The 17,707-nt window shown below is 41.8% G+C and overlaps 1 protein-coding gene across 5 annotated transcripts in view; it reads right to left on the reverse strand.

Moving 5' to 3' along the window:
• ank1b (ankyrin 1, erythrocytic b) overlaps window positions 1-17,707 on the reverse strand; it is a 63,394-nt gene that overhangs the window by 2,440 nt on the left and 43,247 nt on the right. For 2 of the 5 annotated variants that reach the window (XM_046375357.1, XM_046375355.1), the window contains 17 exons: window positions 17,336-17,448; window positions 16,156-16,380; window positions 15,448-15,602; window positions 15,017-15,228; window positions 13,097-13,301; window positions 12,805-12,901; window positions 12,015-12,243; window positions 11,512-11,640; window positions 9,992-10,111; window positions 9,642-9,726; window positions 8,421-8,495; window positions 8,211-8,342; window positions 7,847-8,005; window positions 1,490-2,141; window positions 1,205-1,334; window positions 632-703; window positions 112-206 (listed from right to left, as the gene is read on the reverse strand). In XM_046375357.1, coding sequence (XP_046231313.1) covers window positions 138-206; window positions 632-703; window positions 1,205-1,334; window positions 1,490-2,141; window positions 7,847-8,005; window positions 8,211-8,342; window positions 8,421-8,495; window positions 9,642-9,726; window positions 9,992-10,111; window positions 11,512-11,640; window positions 12,015-12,243; window positions 12,805-12,901; window positions 13,097-13,301; window positions 15,017-15,228; window positions 15,448-15,602; window positions 16,156-16,380; window positions 17,336-17,448 — 2,859 coding nt within the window. In that variant the 3' untranslated portion in view covers window positions 112-137. The remainder of the gene's footprint in view (window positions 1-111; window positions 207-631; window positions 704-1,204; window positions 1,335-1,489; window positions 2,142-7,846; window positions 8,006-8,210; window positions 8,343-8,420; window positions 8,496-9,641; window positions 9,727-9,991; window positions 10,112-11,511; window positions 11,641-12,014; window positions 12,244-12,804; window positions 12,902-13,096; window positions 13,302-15,016; window positions 15,229-15,447; window positions 15,603-16,155; window positions 16,381-17,335; window positions 17,449-17,707) is intronic. The other 3 variants (XM_046375354.1, XM_046375356.1, XM_046375358.1) reach the window with 2 other exon arrangements.

A 17,707-nucleotide genomic window follows, 5' to 3' on the forward strand; every position in this document is an offset into this window, starting at 1 on the left:
GAACAGAACAGCATGTGAGAGACTATCGAGCTCTATCGGAGTGCATTATGTTGCCATACAGGCTTATATTCAAGCACTGGGATGCACAAGTGCTTGCTGTGTGTCCCGTACCTGGAGGACTGGGTAGTATGTGTATTTCAGTGTTTAACTCTTCGCAGACTGGTGCGCTGCACTGATTGAGCACCCTTTTTCACATCCACCCCCACCTGGAACAGGGAGCGAGGGAGGGAGGGAGACAACACTCGGACCGGTTAACTTCTCAATCCTCTACATGTGATCAGAGCAGGAAAGCAACTTATCTGTCCCCAAAATTTACCAGTCGTAACTGCCGCGTGGAACTTTATTAGCCAATCAGTTTGAAAGAAAATAAATACACAAATGTGTTTTGCCAGTGGTGACAATAATGCTGTTGATGGAGGGGGCAACATCTCACTGTTCTGTGAACTCAGGATCATGGTCAGTTTATGGTTAAATCTGCTGATGGGGACAAAATACATTTGACCAATATTTGGCTTGTGGTTGCTGTTAATTTCCCACACTTTGTGCCAGGCTATGTGGAAAAAAGCTGTCTGCCCAGGTTTACAGTGTTTTGTGAGAACATGACTCAGTGCAAATGATGCGAATGATTCACCTTTCGAGCAAGGACGTTTCCATGTTCAGAAACAAACTGTGCCTCTGCAGCATAGTCCTCTTTCTCCTCTCTCTGTACAGAAATAGCACAATTTACATATTAATAACAGCTCACAGTACTCATTTTAAACACCCACAAATTGTTTACAATAGGAAATGTAAAAAAAAAAGAAAAAAAGCATCAGGCATGACAGATATTCTCCATGTGTTGCACCACACAACACATCATTCTGGTCAGGTTCTGTGACTTCATCAAAATAATCAATTTTGATGATTGTTCAGTAGTTAAGTGAGGCTTAAAATTTTTGATGGCCGTCAGCAAAAAAATCCAATTGAATGGCTGCCCCCCCAATCTGATAATAATAAATGATTAAGTGATGACAAAGATGTTCCCCCTCCAGGCGCAGGAAGCGGCGGCTGGTCGGCGTGGCAACCTGACCTGGCCCCGCCTCAGCTCCTGTTCCCAAGCATGTTGGCCCGCCTCTTGGTGAGAAAAGCCCAGCCCCCTGTCAAAGAGCTGCGTGCCCTGCAGGAGGTGCCCACGCAGCACATAAGAGTAACCAGTGTCACACACCGGAGTCAGCAGAGCCTCCTGGGCCACGCGCAAGCCTGGCACGTCATGTCCTGACGACACCGAGCCCACCCAGCCCTGCAGGGAATCCTTGTCTGGTAAGTAGGGTTGAAATGCTCCGCCTCCAACCACTCTGGAGAGCAAAATGCAAATAAAGTAAAGAGAGAAAAAAAGAAATGAAAGAAAACCATAGTGATATAGGAGACACATTGGCATTTTGAGTACAGACAGTGGAAAACAACACACAATGCAATGTCAAGTTTGACTTGACAGTTTAAGCCAGCGTACCGGTTATCTCCGTTATGCTCTGTAGCCCGACTCAGTCCTGACATCTCACACCGCTGGGCATACGCCTGCTGGCCTGCAACAACAGAAATCCCTTCCACTGAACCCAGGCCTACACCTCCAGTGCCCCCTTTTGTTCCTCCTGCTGCGAGAGCATCCCCTCTCCTCCCATCCGACCTCTGACCTCCCAGCTGCCCGTTTAGGTTGACCTTGGGGACGGCGCCACTGGCCCTCACCCTGTCCCTTTCTGCCAGCGCACTTGCTAGCTCCTGCGGCGCCTCCTCCTCCTCAACCTCCCCTTCCTCCTCCTCCTCCTCCTCCTCTTCCAGCTCCATGATGGAGCCACTGGCCCCACTGGCTCCACTGCTCGGGCGACCCAAGCTGCAGGGGAGGGAGAGCGTGGCACCCTCTGAGTCGTCAGCCCGACTGCTGCCCTCCAGTGATGAGTCCTCCACGGTAACCAGCGAAGGGCTGACCCCTGCTGGCCACACCTGAACATCCGACATCTCCATTAATGTGTCTTCCTCAGTGGTGGCAATGGGGGCGCACTCGAGGCTGGAGACTTCCTGCCAATAGGGCTCTGCGCCCAGTGGAGAGGGTAAGCTGTACTGCATGGAGGCCGGGGACAGCAGCTCCTCCTGCACCAGCCCATAACCTGGAGGGTAGACAGGGGCGAGACAAGAGAAAGACTAACACCACGCAGGCATAGCCTGAGGTAGAATGGGGAGGTGGTGGATCAACTGTTTCTCCAACCCATGAGGAAACAGTGGTGCTCAGCCTTGTCCCAATATACCAGGAAAAAATCTAGTCTGTCTTAATACAGCCACAGATTTAGGATTAAGATATCTTTCAATCCATTTCATTTACAGTGAAAATGAAGATAAACTGATCCCGAATCGTGAACCAGCCACTCTAATAAATTCCAGCCGGTATGTTAAATTCTACTTTCAATTTGAAAAGTAGGTAGTCTTTCATTTCAGTCTTCCTCCATCTTTACAATACTGGTTTGTCTAATTGATGTTTGAATATTTTGATTGATTTCATTCAAATCAAAAGCACTTATGGTCACTGTCATTGGGACACGGCAGTAAGAGTGAGGTGAGGATCAAAGGGGTCTGGTGTATCATCCATTGTCTGTGAACAGTGCAGGGCTCTAGTTTTTAAGTAAACCTGCAGATCGTAAATCATGTTCCTTGGTAAGTGAAGAAATGGTGAGTCCAGAGTCATACAACATGTTAATTGTGTGGTTGGCACGATATAAATGTATCATTAGTTTATTATCTAAGAAAAGGTTTTCAATTCAGTTTTAGGAAGCTGATTGCACCTGGAGAGGCCAGAAAAGATAATCAGGAGTGTAAACTTCAAGCTGTTGGATTTCCATGCAGCCAATTACAATATTTAAAAAAAGTATTGTACATTTTAAAGCGGGTCAAAAAAGAAGCATTCACACAGTTTCATAAGTAATTTTAAATTGGTTAAATTGGTAGGCGACTTTTCCAGGAATCACAAAATATACCAGACACGATTAAAAATGAAAAGCTCTTTTTCTACCTAGCTGCTGTGATGCAAATACCACAGCTGTGATAAATTATCGTTCCAACCCACATTCCTGAGTGGGAGTCAGCAGCAACTTGCAGATTCTGCAGAGGAAAATGCAAGTTACTGTTGCTGTTGAATCCCCCTGTGGTTATACAAAAGAGTCATGCATTTAAATGTCTGCACCCCAACATCCAAATAAAGGTCCAGTCATACACACAAACATACACACTTATTCACATACATTAGACAAACTATTCCACCCACATACATTTTATTTAATTGACTGTGCCTGTAAATGAAGGCACTTTACAATATCATATATGAAATACTGGTCAACATTTTGTCCTAAATTGTAACTTTTAAAATGTATAGTCAGCCACCTGGTTGCAGCCTCTTAAGATTCAGGAGGTCTTACTTAATGAATTGATTGTAAAATATGTTATTCAACACTTTTTAATCACTAATGACTCTTGAAGTTTACAGACAAAATATTAACAAAATATTTTTATACATTGTTGGGTTCTTGACGATAAATCTTTGTTCTCCTTTGGTCCTATTACCAAGACATCATCCACCAGCAAAACACACAAGGACACACACAAACAAACTGTCAAAAACACAGATTATATTCAGTGATAATTTTTCTTTATAAAGCTAATTTCAGCACACAATAAGTGTGATTCATATTCATGTCTTGATTTATAGTACAGGATAATGAGTTTAGTTCATAACTATTAGATTTAATGTCACTTAGTTTCAGGCTTTTTATACATTAACTGTGTCTCAATAAACTTAAAAGATGAGATTTTCCCTCGCTTTTTTACTCATTTGTTTATTTGCAATAGTTTGATTGTGTGACATTTCTTTTATCCAAGTTTAACATAAATGCATGGTTACATGCCTTTATTAATATGTGATTTGGAAATGTTATGTGAATAAAGCACATGTTGTTTATCTTTGGTGATACCTAAAGACAATAAAACTCTCACACATTTAGGGTACATGTGGCACGTGTGGTTTGGATTGGAGATTGATTTTAAGTAAATGTTGTCGCATCAATGAGTTCAGATGAATGAAATTAGGTGAAATTGTAAAGGAGTACTTCACCCAAAATCAAAGTTAGGATGCACCAAGGTGTGACACTACCTGATGTATCAGGCTAAAGGGTTAAAACCACAAACATCTCAAAACTAAGTAGAGCCTTTATATATGTGTGCCAGATAAGACCCTTTCAAAGAGCCCAAGCTATACTGTGAGCGTAATCAAAAGGTTTTATTACAATCAGTTTAACTTTGTGTGTGTGAGGCAGTTCAGCTTCTTGAAATGTGGGGCTTAGTAAAAAAAAAAGATGACTTTCATCTGCTAGTACATTTATGGTCTAGAAACTGTTGTAATATACAGCTGCGTCAACAGAGAGTAACTACCAAGAGACTGATAAAACTTATTAGCCAAGCTGACATATTTTGAAGAAACAATCCACAGTATCTGTTAGGTACTCTCCTGCAAAAAATGACATAATGAAACAATGAAGCAAAGTCTACCTTATCTGACCTCCTCATAAGTGTGCCTCTATTCTCAGATTTTAAATGCTTCCAGAATATATAAAAAAAAAATCAGGGCAGATATGTTGAACCAGCACCTGTTCTACCATAAATAACACCTCACAGCAAGTCAATGGAATAACAACTCTGACTGGTGTAAAAAAAAAAGAAAAAAAAAAGTATGTACTAATGGGTGAAATACTTCTTTACTGTCTGAGTATAGTTTGGCAATCACTTTTGTGGCTATAGAGTAAAATGTAAGTAAGCATGTCTGTGTGTGCCTGTGTGTGTGTGTGTGTGTGTGTGTGTGTGTGTGTTTCTGGGATGGTACTGGGCCAGGAGGATGAGTGGTGGCGTCAGAATGAGGTGAACAGGGAGGAATAATGAGGCAGGATTAGAAAGAGAGTTAGAATGAGTTAGATGAATTTGGGTTAGCCTTTCCCTTCACTCCTGCTATTTAAACACAAACACACACGTACACACACAAGGTGTCAAAGGCACAGGATGTAAGTGAAGCACAAACTGCACAGAGAAAAAAAACCCCAAAACAAAACGAAAAGACAACAGGCTGCCAAGCACGCTACTCACATTATCACTGTATACACACATACACACATACACACACACACACACACACGTACAAATACACACAATACTGCACTCATTAAAACATAGATGAGGACACACAGTTGTTTTGGCTCACAGGTGGGCCTCAAACGCACAGAAATAAATCACACACACCCAAACCAACACAAACACACTTCACAGCAATATCCCTGCTGGCAGATAACGTTCAGACAATGTTAGCAGTGAGTCCATCATCAGACTTGGGCAAAACAGAAAATCTAATTTGATATTCAGTGTAGACTGATTTTAAAATCAAAATTTCAGTAAAACCAATTTACATTTGTTTCAATAAGCGAGAAAAAACCAGAGAACTTTTTACAGTAACCCGCAGCTATTTTGCCCATGAATGAAAGACGTGATGTCACAGCAACACTGAATATTGAGCATTATGTGCTATGCAGCTGACCTTATGTTACAGCGTAGCATTAAACAACACACAATTCAATTGTACAGAAAAAGAAAAAAACAGTTGTTTGTTAATATAGCATTAAAAACAAGACTGAAATACACCCATTGAACAGAGAAAACATTTTACACTGTGAAGAAAACTTCATACATTGAAAGCATGCCATGCACATAAAGGTGTCAGAAAACTTTATTTCTTTCAGGAAACTCCTCACTCACAAGCCCCACTCTATCAATCTCTCTCTCTCTCTCTCACTATACAGACTAAAATCATCTCGTGTAGGCCTGGGTAAATATGTATTTTAAGTTATATTCACACACATAAATTTCTTTCAAACTGAAGCAACTAAAGTATTTTTCTTGACTCTATTTGAATACTAACAAATGTAACTATTAATTAAAGCCCAGATCTGAAATTCACTCATGTGCACACACACTCACACACAAACAAATACTTTTAAAACAGCAAAGCATGCAGCATGCACATGCACAAACTGTTGAAGACACACAGAGCTGGATTGAGAGAGGAGGAGGAGAGGATCCCCGCTCAACTGAACGAGGGAGGAGCGCAGGAAAACAAGATGACAAGAGAGGAGGAGGCGGCCCAGAGGTCAACATGAGGTCATATGAGGTCAGAGGTCGGACAGGAAGAGCTGTGAGGAAGAAGAGCAGGAGAGGGGAGAGGAGGAGGAGGAGCAGGGCGGCTGGGCAGCAGATATGACATGTCACAGGTTCAGAGACAGACTGAAAGTAGGACAGACAGAGATTGTCCTGAGCAAAAGACAAAAGTTCAAGACTGCTAGAACATTGTTGCAATGTCTGCTGTCTATTGGGCTCAGTCAGAAGACAGATTCTGTCTTGTTCTCAGGGAAAGAAAGAGAAAGAAAGACTGAAATATAGAAAGAAAGAGCGAGGAATAGAAACAAGGTATGGAGGCCCAGAGCACACTATCATCTGTGTACTAACACCACTGCTGACTAGTGTATCCATCCCAGACATACGAAGATGTATGCGCGTGCGCGCACACACACACACACACACACACACACACTTGCATATAATCTAAAAAGAAAAGGTTTAGCCTTTAAAATGTCTGAGTTAACTCTTAAAATCTTGTCAAAGTGAGTTATCCTCATTTCTCATATTAAGTAAGAAGAATAAGAACCATCATGTTCAGGGCTCAAGTATGAGGTGTGAAAAACTGTAACTGAAAAAAAAAACAAAAAACAAAAAAATGACTTGTGCCCCATTGAGGAATGCACAGAGGTGGTGTTAGTGCATGCTGCAAAAGGCCAGGGCTCATGGTGGGAGAATGACACCATTCCTCAGACCTCAAAAACACCATTTGAGATTCACTGTCAAATCATCATCATCATCATCATCATGTACATGTCATGAGCAGCAAACCACCATGCAGCCCCGAGTTCAACTTCAACTTACCCCTTCTGAAAAACGGGGGTCTAAGAACTCGTGGCTTGTGCACTAGGCGCGGTGGCCTTGTGTCCGTGACCTCTTGTGGAGCAACAGAGACAAGGTAAAATAGCTGTTACCTAGACTCACAGGGAAGCAGGGAGGTTTTCAGAGGTGGAAACTAAATGAGAACTACAGCTCACCTTACTGTGCTGAGGCATTTTGTCTCAGATTTTTAGTGGTGCTGAACATCCAGCTATAGTGAACAATTCATTCATTTACCAAAGCAAAAAAGCCTTCGAGTAAACAAATCCTGGGAGGAATAAATGTGAAGTGTATCGTAGAATCACGGAGAAGGTAAACGATTCTTCTGTAACAATCTTGTAATATTTAGTATATGAACTACTGAATTCCTATTCCTACTGAGCATATATCTCTGCAAAGATTACAAAGTACACCAAATACTGTACTTGGCAACTGAAGAAACTGAGCCTCCATTTAACTTTCCTTCCAGATTCTGCTTGAACAGGAATTCCTTTCCATTTCTGATCTTTACAGATCATCATGGTATAATCAAACAGGTTTATATATAACTTGTATACACATTTATGTCATATCAAACTTTTCTAATAATCAAAACTGTCTTTTCTTTTAAACATATCTTGAATGGGGAAGCATCCACATTATTAAACAAAGGGTTTCCCAACATAAAATAAAACAGCAAAATGATTTAACCTTGGTGATGGCTCGTTTAGCTTTAAGGTAATTATGATGTAATGGGTTAATTCACTGTACACTGTATGTCTTGTGTGTTGTTTGACGTGTTTGTGTATCTTACCATTGATGACACTCGGTGACAGCAGGGTGGAGTCACGGTCGCTGAGTCGACAGGCACCCTCCTCTAAAGAACCGGGTGCTGGCTGTGGAGCCGGACCCTCCAGTGAGGTTACAATGTCTGCACGATCAATGTTTTTGAGAGCGACGTACAGGCTCTCCACTGAGGGGGAAAAAAAATTATTGAGGAATTGGTGGGAGGCAGATAAAGAGGAATGGAGAAGTACCGGTATATGAATGAGGACAGGGAAGTCAAGAGAGACATCAGGTCAGAGAGTATTCTGCAACCAGAGCCCGATATGAAAACTTGCAGCAACTTGTATGTTCTGATAAATGAATCGGACAGTATTTAAGCAGTCTGCACTTACTCTTGGCCCTTTTGCCTTCTCTGCTGGCCCACAAGTTGAGCAGAGCAGAACTTTGGTCCAGCAGGGAGTTGGGATTCTCCACACGGATCCTATTGATGTCATCCACACCAAACTGAAGCTCACGTGCCAACTCTGCCAAGGAGATAAATACATAACATAAGAAACAGATGCAGTAAACTGATAGCTCATTTGATTTTTCAAATAACTAACCTGCCCAGCTTAAACCCAGTTGCTCAGATATGATGTTGATCTTGATCTCGGTCCTCTCCATGGCATTTACTGTGGCTAAAGAGGAAAGTAAAAAAAATCCACTGTCACCAAGAAAAGTAAGCATAAATATACTAAACTTATGTGACAGTAACTCTTACTCTAATTTAACAGAAATATATTAAGTGTAAGTCAGAATTGTCCAGCTGACATTCAAGGGACTAGGTCTACAGGTATTCAGTGCTTGGTTGGGACTTAATAGACAGAAACGTCAACTTTTTGACTATCCAAGTGTGTGTTATTGATAAACACACAAATACTGCAGACAGATGCTATTAGATATTTGGTCTCAATGAATGTTATGTATCCTAAAATGATGCTGACTTATTTGTCATTACAGTTATTAACAATACTCACCTTGAAGAAAGCATTGCTCTGTTGAAAGAAATGAGCAATACCCACAACACTGTTTGTGTCCAAATAATCTTCAGGGTAAACACACCATATGGACAGGAGGGGACAGAATTTGGGGTTCATTCAGGTGTTAGACCCACCAATCAAAGTAGCATTCAGTAACCATTATAGAGGGACTGAGGTGCAATGTAGCAGCGCTGTGTACTTGATAGACAGAAAAGGCCTTTCCCCGTAAACTCACACTTCCTCCACGCCACCAGCAACGTTTAAACTAACCAGGCCATCTATACTCTGTTCATTTACAGCAGGCCAATCAATATTAGGACTCCTCTGTCTAGCTCCACTGCGAGGTCCTGCCCATTCCCAATGCTAAGCTACAGTGCTAACAATATCTGCTGCCATGCCAGTGGAAATCGCAGTGGAGACATCAGCGCCATGCAAACCAATCACAGAAGTCATTCATCGGTTTTCATAGCTACCAGGACACTTTAGTAAGAAAAGGCTAATTTGCCATGTGCCGTGGAGCCATTTTGGGTCATGTTGGGGACTGCTGCTCAATTTTTGGTTGCACATTCAATACGGTTTCCTCTAACTGCACTGCCAAGAACTCAGGGGCATACTGTAGAGCAGTGCATTGCATACAAGGCTCAGTCTTTGTGCCATGCGTGCACGCGAGACAGATAGGAGGAAATAGAGAGGGTAGAGTGGAAAGCTAAGGGTTGTGGGTAAAGGGGCGGTGCAACATTCAGTGCCCATCTCCACTGTGTATAAATCAGGAGAGGACTGAGGGCCAGGCAGTGATGGACTCACCCACACCGGGCTCGTTCAGTGCGCTGTAGCGTTCCCTCAGGGCGAGGGGGGTTAAAGTTCGTCTGCGTTCCTCACTTCCAACAACCTAAAAAATTTGTTTCAAAAGAACAAAATCACATTATAATCACCTACGTATCGTTAATATAGCACTATTATCACACCCACTGTTTGGCGTGGAAGACATTTGGGATATTTGGTGGACTGCTGGTACAATGAAAAGATAGATGAATGTGAGTGCGTATTATATGTATCAACAGAATGTGCATGAATCTTTTTAACCACTGTGGTTCTTTTCAAAATGCCTTTTTTTGCATATGTGTACTTGCGTAGAGGTGTTTGCAAGACCTTACCTTGACACATGGCGGCATGGTTATGTTAAGGTTACACAGTACATGCTGTGTGTCCTCGTACTTGGTGCACTTCCGCAGGAAGGACAAAAACCCAGTGGCATCCTTGTTACTATCTCTGACCTAACAGAGAGACATGACAGGCAGAGAGAAAAAAAGAAAAAGAAAAGACCGAAGACGAAGATGGAGAATATGGAGGGAGAAAATGTAGGGAAAAAAGAGACCAGATAGAGGAATGAAAGACAATGGGTTGGAGAAAAGAAGCAAGCATGAGAAGAAAATGAAACAGAGCAAGAGAGAGGAAAGGGGGGTGGGGGGGGACAGATCAAAACAGGTATTAGATTTCTCCACAATGTCTTGACCATGTGGCGCAGTAACATGGGACGAGAAGCAGGGGGAAACAGGGATTGAAGCAGTCCACAGGCAGGCGAGAGAGAGAGATTTACCTGCACATTTTACCTGGACATCTGTCAGACCAGACAATTACAGAGTGACCGTGAGAGAGAGAAAGAGAGACAGTGAGACAGACACATACGGACAGGCAAGGCCGCAAGATAGGAAGGCAGGCAAAGACAGTGAGGGAGTCACAGGACATGCAAACAATTACCCAAGAGAGTTGACAGACAGAAAGGTAAGTTGTTTGTTGCTTGGCTACACTGTAATAAATAGGTATTTATCAATTTATCTGACTGATACTGAACAGTAGTGTGTCACACTGACAAATAGATGGATTACCATACAAAATGAACAATAAAAAGACGGTGATATGATAATGAGACAGGCACGAAAAAGACACGCACACGCAGGAAAGTCTGTGCAAGAGAAGGTTTAAATAATATTAATAAAATGCAGGTCAAAAACTGCTGGAAAGGAAGAAGAACTAATTTTACAGTGATACATCTGTAACCAGAGACATGGGACACATTGATCAAAAATAAATTGATCAAAATGAAGCAGAAAGAGAATCAAACTAGGAAAAAAAACAATCTGGGACAAATCTGGACAATCTTAAACTCATTTGTTGAGAAAGAATGATCACGATTTGACAGAAAAGAACAGACAGACATACACAGACCAAGAAACATATTGATATAAAAAAAACAAAAATAATCAATAATAGTAATGCTCACTGATGTACCTCCATACTGTAATTGTTTTCTTAACCTCAATGTTTTTCAGGTATACATTTTACTTTCTTGTGCGTGGTGTTGCTACAGTCCTAAATGAGTGCAGAGAGAACAAAGTGCTGCACTGTTACCTTAACATTAACATGCTAATGGGGGGGGACAAACTGAGAGACAGCCTGGCAAATATGACAGCGGAAAGCAAACACACAAAAACCACCATATGAATAGGTTGTTTGGGTGATTGACAGGTGTGCGCTCAGGAGGGAAACTGGCTAACTGGTGAGAGCATCCTTGACACACTGAATCCAAAAACTGAAGAAACAAAACCACAGTACAGTATGAACACATAGCGAGTGATAGAGAAGCAGGCATATGAACAGTCAGATAGAGACAGACCTTGACAGAGACAGGCAGTCTGTTATCTCTGAATGCCTGGAAGCTGAAGCTGCGAGGCTGCTGGGTCGCCTTCCTGATGGGCACTAGGTTTCCAGAACACTCGAGGTGCAGTGGCATGCCCTCCATCAGCTGCAGAGAGGTTCATAAAATGTTCAGGATGGCAAGATAAATCACAGCAGCGAAAGAATCTGCCCAAAAGGATTCTACCCTTGTAAAACAGGGAGGGTGCGGATCGATATCGTAAGACGCAAATGCCAAATCCAGTGTGCGGATGACACCTCTCTCCTGTCTACCTGCAATATCATGCCTTCCAATAAAGCAACATTTTGGGAGCAACTTCTGAAGTATAGAGTGAGTATATCTAAGCCACAATTAAATCCATATTATATAAATCATCATAGTTATGTGAAAAATATTTGTTTGGGGACTACTTATAAGGTTACCATGACCCCTGCTGTCCGTAACACCTTCTTGTGAACTCGGCTATGTTTTCTTGTGCTCACCTCGATGTCTCGACTTCGGGCCACTTCAGTGAAGTTTTCATGCAGCTCCAGCGTTTTGTCCATCTTGTCATCCGTCATGCAGTAACAACGCAAGCGTCCCTCACGCGCCTCATTCATCTTGGCAAAAATAACAAACTTGGCCATATATGGAACAGACATCAGCTCCCGGTACAGCAAATTGGCAAAGGTCACTGCCTCTGCCGTGCGTGGACAGTCTGCTAGCCAGAATCTGGATAAAGTGAAAGAAGAGAAAGGATAAGGATGAAAGCAGTAGATAGAAACTTGATTAACAATATAAAGTGTGCAAGAGCACAGGAACACAAAGCTGACTGATGAAAAATTTGTCGTGATCGCAGAGCTGTTCTGAATCATTCGAAGCTTTGTTTATAACGTTAATTCTAGCTAACAAAGATTAGGCTACACTATTATCATTAGTATTATACGGTTTCTAGAATTAGATTCAAGTGGTGGACCCAAAGAACTTTTTCCGATTTGTGTGATCCAAACGTCTCCAATAACTCCCAATAAGTCCTTTTTTCCTTTTGTCTCTCTTGCTAAACGACATACTGCCCAAGCACACAGACCACACACTGCCATATACAGTATGACTGCCATATATATATATATACATTTTTGATGCGAATAAACTATATTCTAAAGTTTAACTACTGATCACCCTGGTTTCTTCAGGCTTCAGTCACTCATTAGAAGGATAACTGGCAGCAGACTTGCATATCACTGATATCTGATCATTATGGGAAAAAATTAATGTGAATGTTTTTTTCCTCACCTTGCAGAAACATTGGTAGTAAAGTTTGCACAGCTGTTGGCATACATCAGCTTGGTGGTTCCAGTGATGTCCTCCCACTGAGCTGGTGCTGTGCCACCTGACACACAACAAGCACATTGTGTCATTCATGCCCTGATAACCGAGCTAACAGATGTCTACATACACCAATTTGAAGCATGTGTTATGTTATAGGTACATCCACAAAAATCAAACCATACAAATAGTTTCATTACTTCACAGAAAAAGTTGGCAAACTTCTGAACTTTTTGATTAATTTCACAGTCGATAATACCAATGACACTGCAGAGGAGGCGCAAGCTGGTGGTATCACCCTCCCCAGCATCCCGAGGACTCTCCCTCCAGGACGGTGGCAAAGGAATGCGCAACCCAATTGGACGGTGAAATTTGCGTCGGCGTGGTTCTATGGTAACCACTGGGCTGAAGGTCGCCTGGTTCCCAAGCTGCCGAGTCAGCAGTTCATCAGGGATTGGCTGCGCCTGGGGTGGAAGTGTTGGGGAGGTGGGAATTATTAAAAAGGAGGATGTCAGAACATACAGCTTAAAGCGTATGAAGTTGAAGAAGGCTGGGTACATAGAATATGTTAAAGATAAATGCAAGCACAAACACAGTTTAAAAGCTGAAGTACAGGTGATCTAGAGGGATAGTAAATAGGCAGAAGGTAGGAAATAAGGGGTGGATACAAAAACAAAACAAAGCAGCACGTGCAAGAGACTGAAATGTCAAACTCACAGCCATACTCACACATGCAACCCATTTATATTTCACATCTGACCCAACTCAGATCAGTGCACCAGCTCAGTCAGTGTGGCTCACAACTTAAATCAGGGAACTGAGGAGTGATGAATGGCTGGATAAAAGGAAAACATAAACAGAGCAGCATAAGGCAAAGCAAAAACTCATGCAGTTTCCTTAAACAGCAAATCTGTGCTTTCTCATACAATGTAAACAATGTATGCTGAAGTGACCGGAAAAAAAAACAAAAACAAAACTGAAATGTAGAAAATCAAACTCCAGCGTAATTGTTCAGTTGTGAACAAATAAAACCAAGACAGGGTGTTTTGTTGTTTTTTGAAAAGAGATAGTCAGCATGAGTATTTGCCAAGGTCCCATATATGTGTCTGGATGGAAGACAGTTAGCAACACCTTGGCCAAAAGCTCCAGTTAGGCAGGACAGACACTATGTGCCACAAATGCTAATTTAAAAATGGTGCAGTATGGTATGACAGGCTGAGATGCTCTTCAGGTCATGTCTCCTGGTTCTTGACTTTCAGGGTGATTCAGGGTAAACTTAATGTCACAAAGTATCTGAAATGTCATGATTGTTTTCCCCCTCACTCAGTTCTTCTACATGCTTAAAGTTAGAACAGTTTTGGTTATTTTTGGAGATTTCTGTTTGTATCCTTACTTTTCTTTACTGGCTTGAAGTGGGCTGAGGTCCTGATAAAACAAATTTGCTTCTTTCTTTAAGACAAATGTTGACTGACGTAGTCCTAAATATTTTTAAGCAGTTTTAAAACTGTATATAAGAAACAAAAGTTAGTGTTTATATCCAATTCAGTTTCAGTAAAAGCATATTTTATGTTCACTGCGATTCACTTATAATATAATTAAATAATGGAAACCAACTATAAGAGAAGTAAGTCAATAGAAATACATCTGAAAAATATATCATATACATAATTTGAAGTAAATGGGAAAAAAACATGCAAAAAACAGTTCATGTCAACTTCCTTCAAACATCAAGATTCACAATAATAGGAGAAAGCATCTGTCTGCAGTCAACAGTACCACACATTCATTCTCGATGACTGATGTACAACTCTGACATATTCAGGCTAATTTGTCCAACAGACAGAACATCAACTTCAGGATATGAAATCTGTCAAATCTTAACTCAAACAGACTGAAGGCAGCACAAACAGGAAATTCACAGGTAAACACGTTGGCACAGAACACTGAGTTACAGACTGAGAGTCAGCTGTTTATGTAATTCAAACATCTGCCCTCAGTAATTTTACGAAAAGAACCAGATTTTCTCTGTTGTACAAGCACAATAACAAACAACTGAGCAATTATGAAAGATCTACACAGGATCTATGTCACGTTTTTTAAATCTGCAATTCCCACTCCTCTTCATCACTTCTGCTCACTCATCTCTATTACTGTTCAAATCGCTGACTTTTCGACTTACCTGCAGTCCCAGCCTCACTCTCTTGGTAACAGCTGTCTCGGGGAAGATGGCCTCGACTTGGGGCACCAGCTTACTGGTCAGCCGGCCACCCTCTGGGCCGATCAGATCGCTCTCCTGCTGAATGCGCGAGACCACAGCGAAGTAGAGGGGGAAGTCGGTGGAGATGATCCGACGAATTCTTTTCTTCTCCAGCTCGTCATGACTCTCCAAATCTACACACAGGAAGGAGTGAAAAGGAAGAAGGTTCTTGTATTTTATCACACGTGTCCAGGTGAGACAAAATATATCTTTGTGTCTGTCGTTGCTTAGACAACTCTCCCATAAAAAAGTATCTCCACCCTGTGTCCTTGTTCTGTAACTCCAGGGTCATAAATCAGTTTACAACTGACATATGTGCAAGCATGCAGTCTCTCACAAAGAGACACACTGACCTTCATCCATGCCATTCAGAATAGTTTCCAGCACTTCATCACCATAGCGATTGCGATGTTCCTTCCAGACTGAGCCATTTTCACTGCGGAGGACCACAAGCTCTCGGTCCCCTCGGCCCAGTGAGGCAAAGTGGGGGATTTCAACAATTACAGGCCTGTAAGAACCAAGAAAACATGCATTAAAATCAGTTTCAGGCTTATACTTCTATTCAACACACAAAGCACCATGGATTAGTCTGAAACAAAAAAATTGAATAGAATTCCAAGAACAGATGTTCTTGCCTTGTTTGAAGGAAGGAAACAGTAACATCAATTTTCATTGTAAGATTATTGTTGTGAGGACCAATCCATTGTTTACAGTTTTATTGGGAGCCAGTTCAGGGACCCTCCGGTCACAAGCCGCTTCTTCAACCTCTAGGCCCCATTATTTTTTGGGGTTTATTGCTTAAACATACCTACGATAAAAACATGCTCATCAGCATCGGAAAAGGAAGTGCAATTTCGAGATGAACAACTCCCATTTCGACAGCATATTACTGCCATTACCTTACACAAATTCAGCAAAAGTAAGTTTTACCTCTACTTTCTGTTTAACTTGACAGCTGGTGCTCTACTTCAATAATCTTTAAAATGTTCCATAAATAATATAAGTTAATGAAAGAGAAAGCGTATTTTCAGGAAACCTATCAAGTATATAAGTTGACTCACCCAAGAAACTGCATACTGGAAGGCCCTAAGGAGATGATACGGCTTGCTAGTCCCTCCCCCTCCACCAGCGGAGGAGGAGTGGTCAGTTTCTGAGGTTTGACCAGACGGCAGGTAATGCGTGTTGGGGCAGTGCAGGTTCGAGGAGGAATGATAACTCGCAGGCCGTGGTGTCTGCTGCCACGCATGGAGCCTCCTCGGGCATCCACCATAAAACTCACCAGGAAGCTGAGAGTCAAAAAGTGATATGATGATTACAAGAAAAGGTTCAGATAGTCATTTAATAGTCTTTAAACTTTATGATCAAGATGCACTTAGAGTCAAAAAACACAGGCACATGACATTTAACAACCAGAACACTTAAGGAGTCGGAAGAGAAGCCAAGATGAGGGTGACTTTTCATTTGTGTGTCTCAATATGGGCTGGGAGGACAGGTGATCTGCAATGGCCACCAAACGCAGCAAGAATGACGTAAAAAGAGAGCCCCATGCTGTTTGATCCCACATTAGACAAGCAGCTTCATACAGAGGTGTGTGTGCGTGTGTGTCCGTGTGGCAGGGTGACTCTTTCCTCTTTACACCCTCATTTTATTTTCAGTTATCTTTTCACAAGCTGACTCACTGTGCTGTGCATAAGTTATGACTAGGCAGACTTAATAAACAGAAACATTCCTTAACATTCTGAAACTTAAGATGCTTTAATTACACACATTTTATGCATCAGCAGTTTAAAGCAAAACGTAAACACGGGGACAGCTGGTGAGCTGGTGGGTGGAGCATCTGTGTTTCAGTCTTGTCTGCTGGTCATCATCACTCATGTTTTGGCATCACTGATGTTTTGATGTCAGGGACGTTATAACATCAGTGTTCATAACAGATGAGGGATGATTCAGCAAAGTGCTGCATTGTTAGTAGTGGAGCTTGTGAACATACCTTCTTCCTCTCAATTAGAGGGTTCTTTGACTGATCCGTACATATTTTTCACTTATTCCATCTCCACTGTCTTGCACGTTTACATTCTGTGCTTTCAACATATTCTTCAAATGTTAGTAATCTCACTAAGCCTGCAAAAATCCACTCTTTATGATAAGCCAAACAAGCAAACGTAATCTGTAACATAATTTAACATAAATAAAGCTTTAAAAATGAGGATTAACATGCAATAAAAAGTTTCATTAGCTGACCCAGTGTGAATCGGGCTGGCCACAGGGCTGACATTGTCTGAAGTCTCTGTAGCTGGACTGCTCGGTATAAGCGAGTCTTCGTCATACTCCTTTGGCAGTGGGACGGGGGTGTGCTGAGGTCACAGAGGGAGAAAAACGACAGGCAGTGAAAAATGGAGAGGAAGTAAAACAACCATGACTGAAAAGATTAAGATTAACGCACAGACAAAAGCAACGGCGAGTGACAGAGAAGAAATAAGAAAGGAGAGAGGGAGGGGAGAAGGTGATAATCAAAATATAGCACAATGAAAGAGGTGAAAGAAGAGAGAACAAAAAGACAGAGAATAATCCAGAAAGAGAGGAGACAGTCTAACAGAATAGATGAACAGAAAA

The sequence above is a fragment of the Scatophagus argus genome, chromosome 20, assembly GCF_020382885.2.
Source record: "Scatophagus argus isolate fScaArg1 chromosome 20, fScaArg1.pri, whole genome shotgun sequence".
NCBI classification, from domain to species: domain Eukaryota; kingdom Metazoa; phylum Chordata; class Actinopteri; family Scatophagidae; genus Scatophagus; species Scatophagus argus.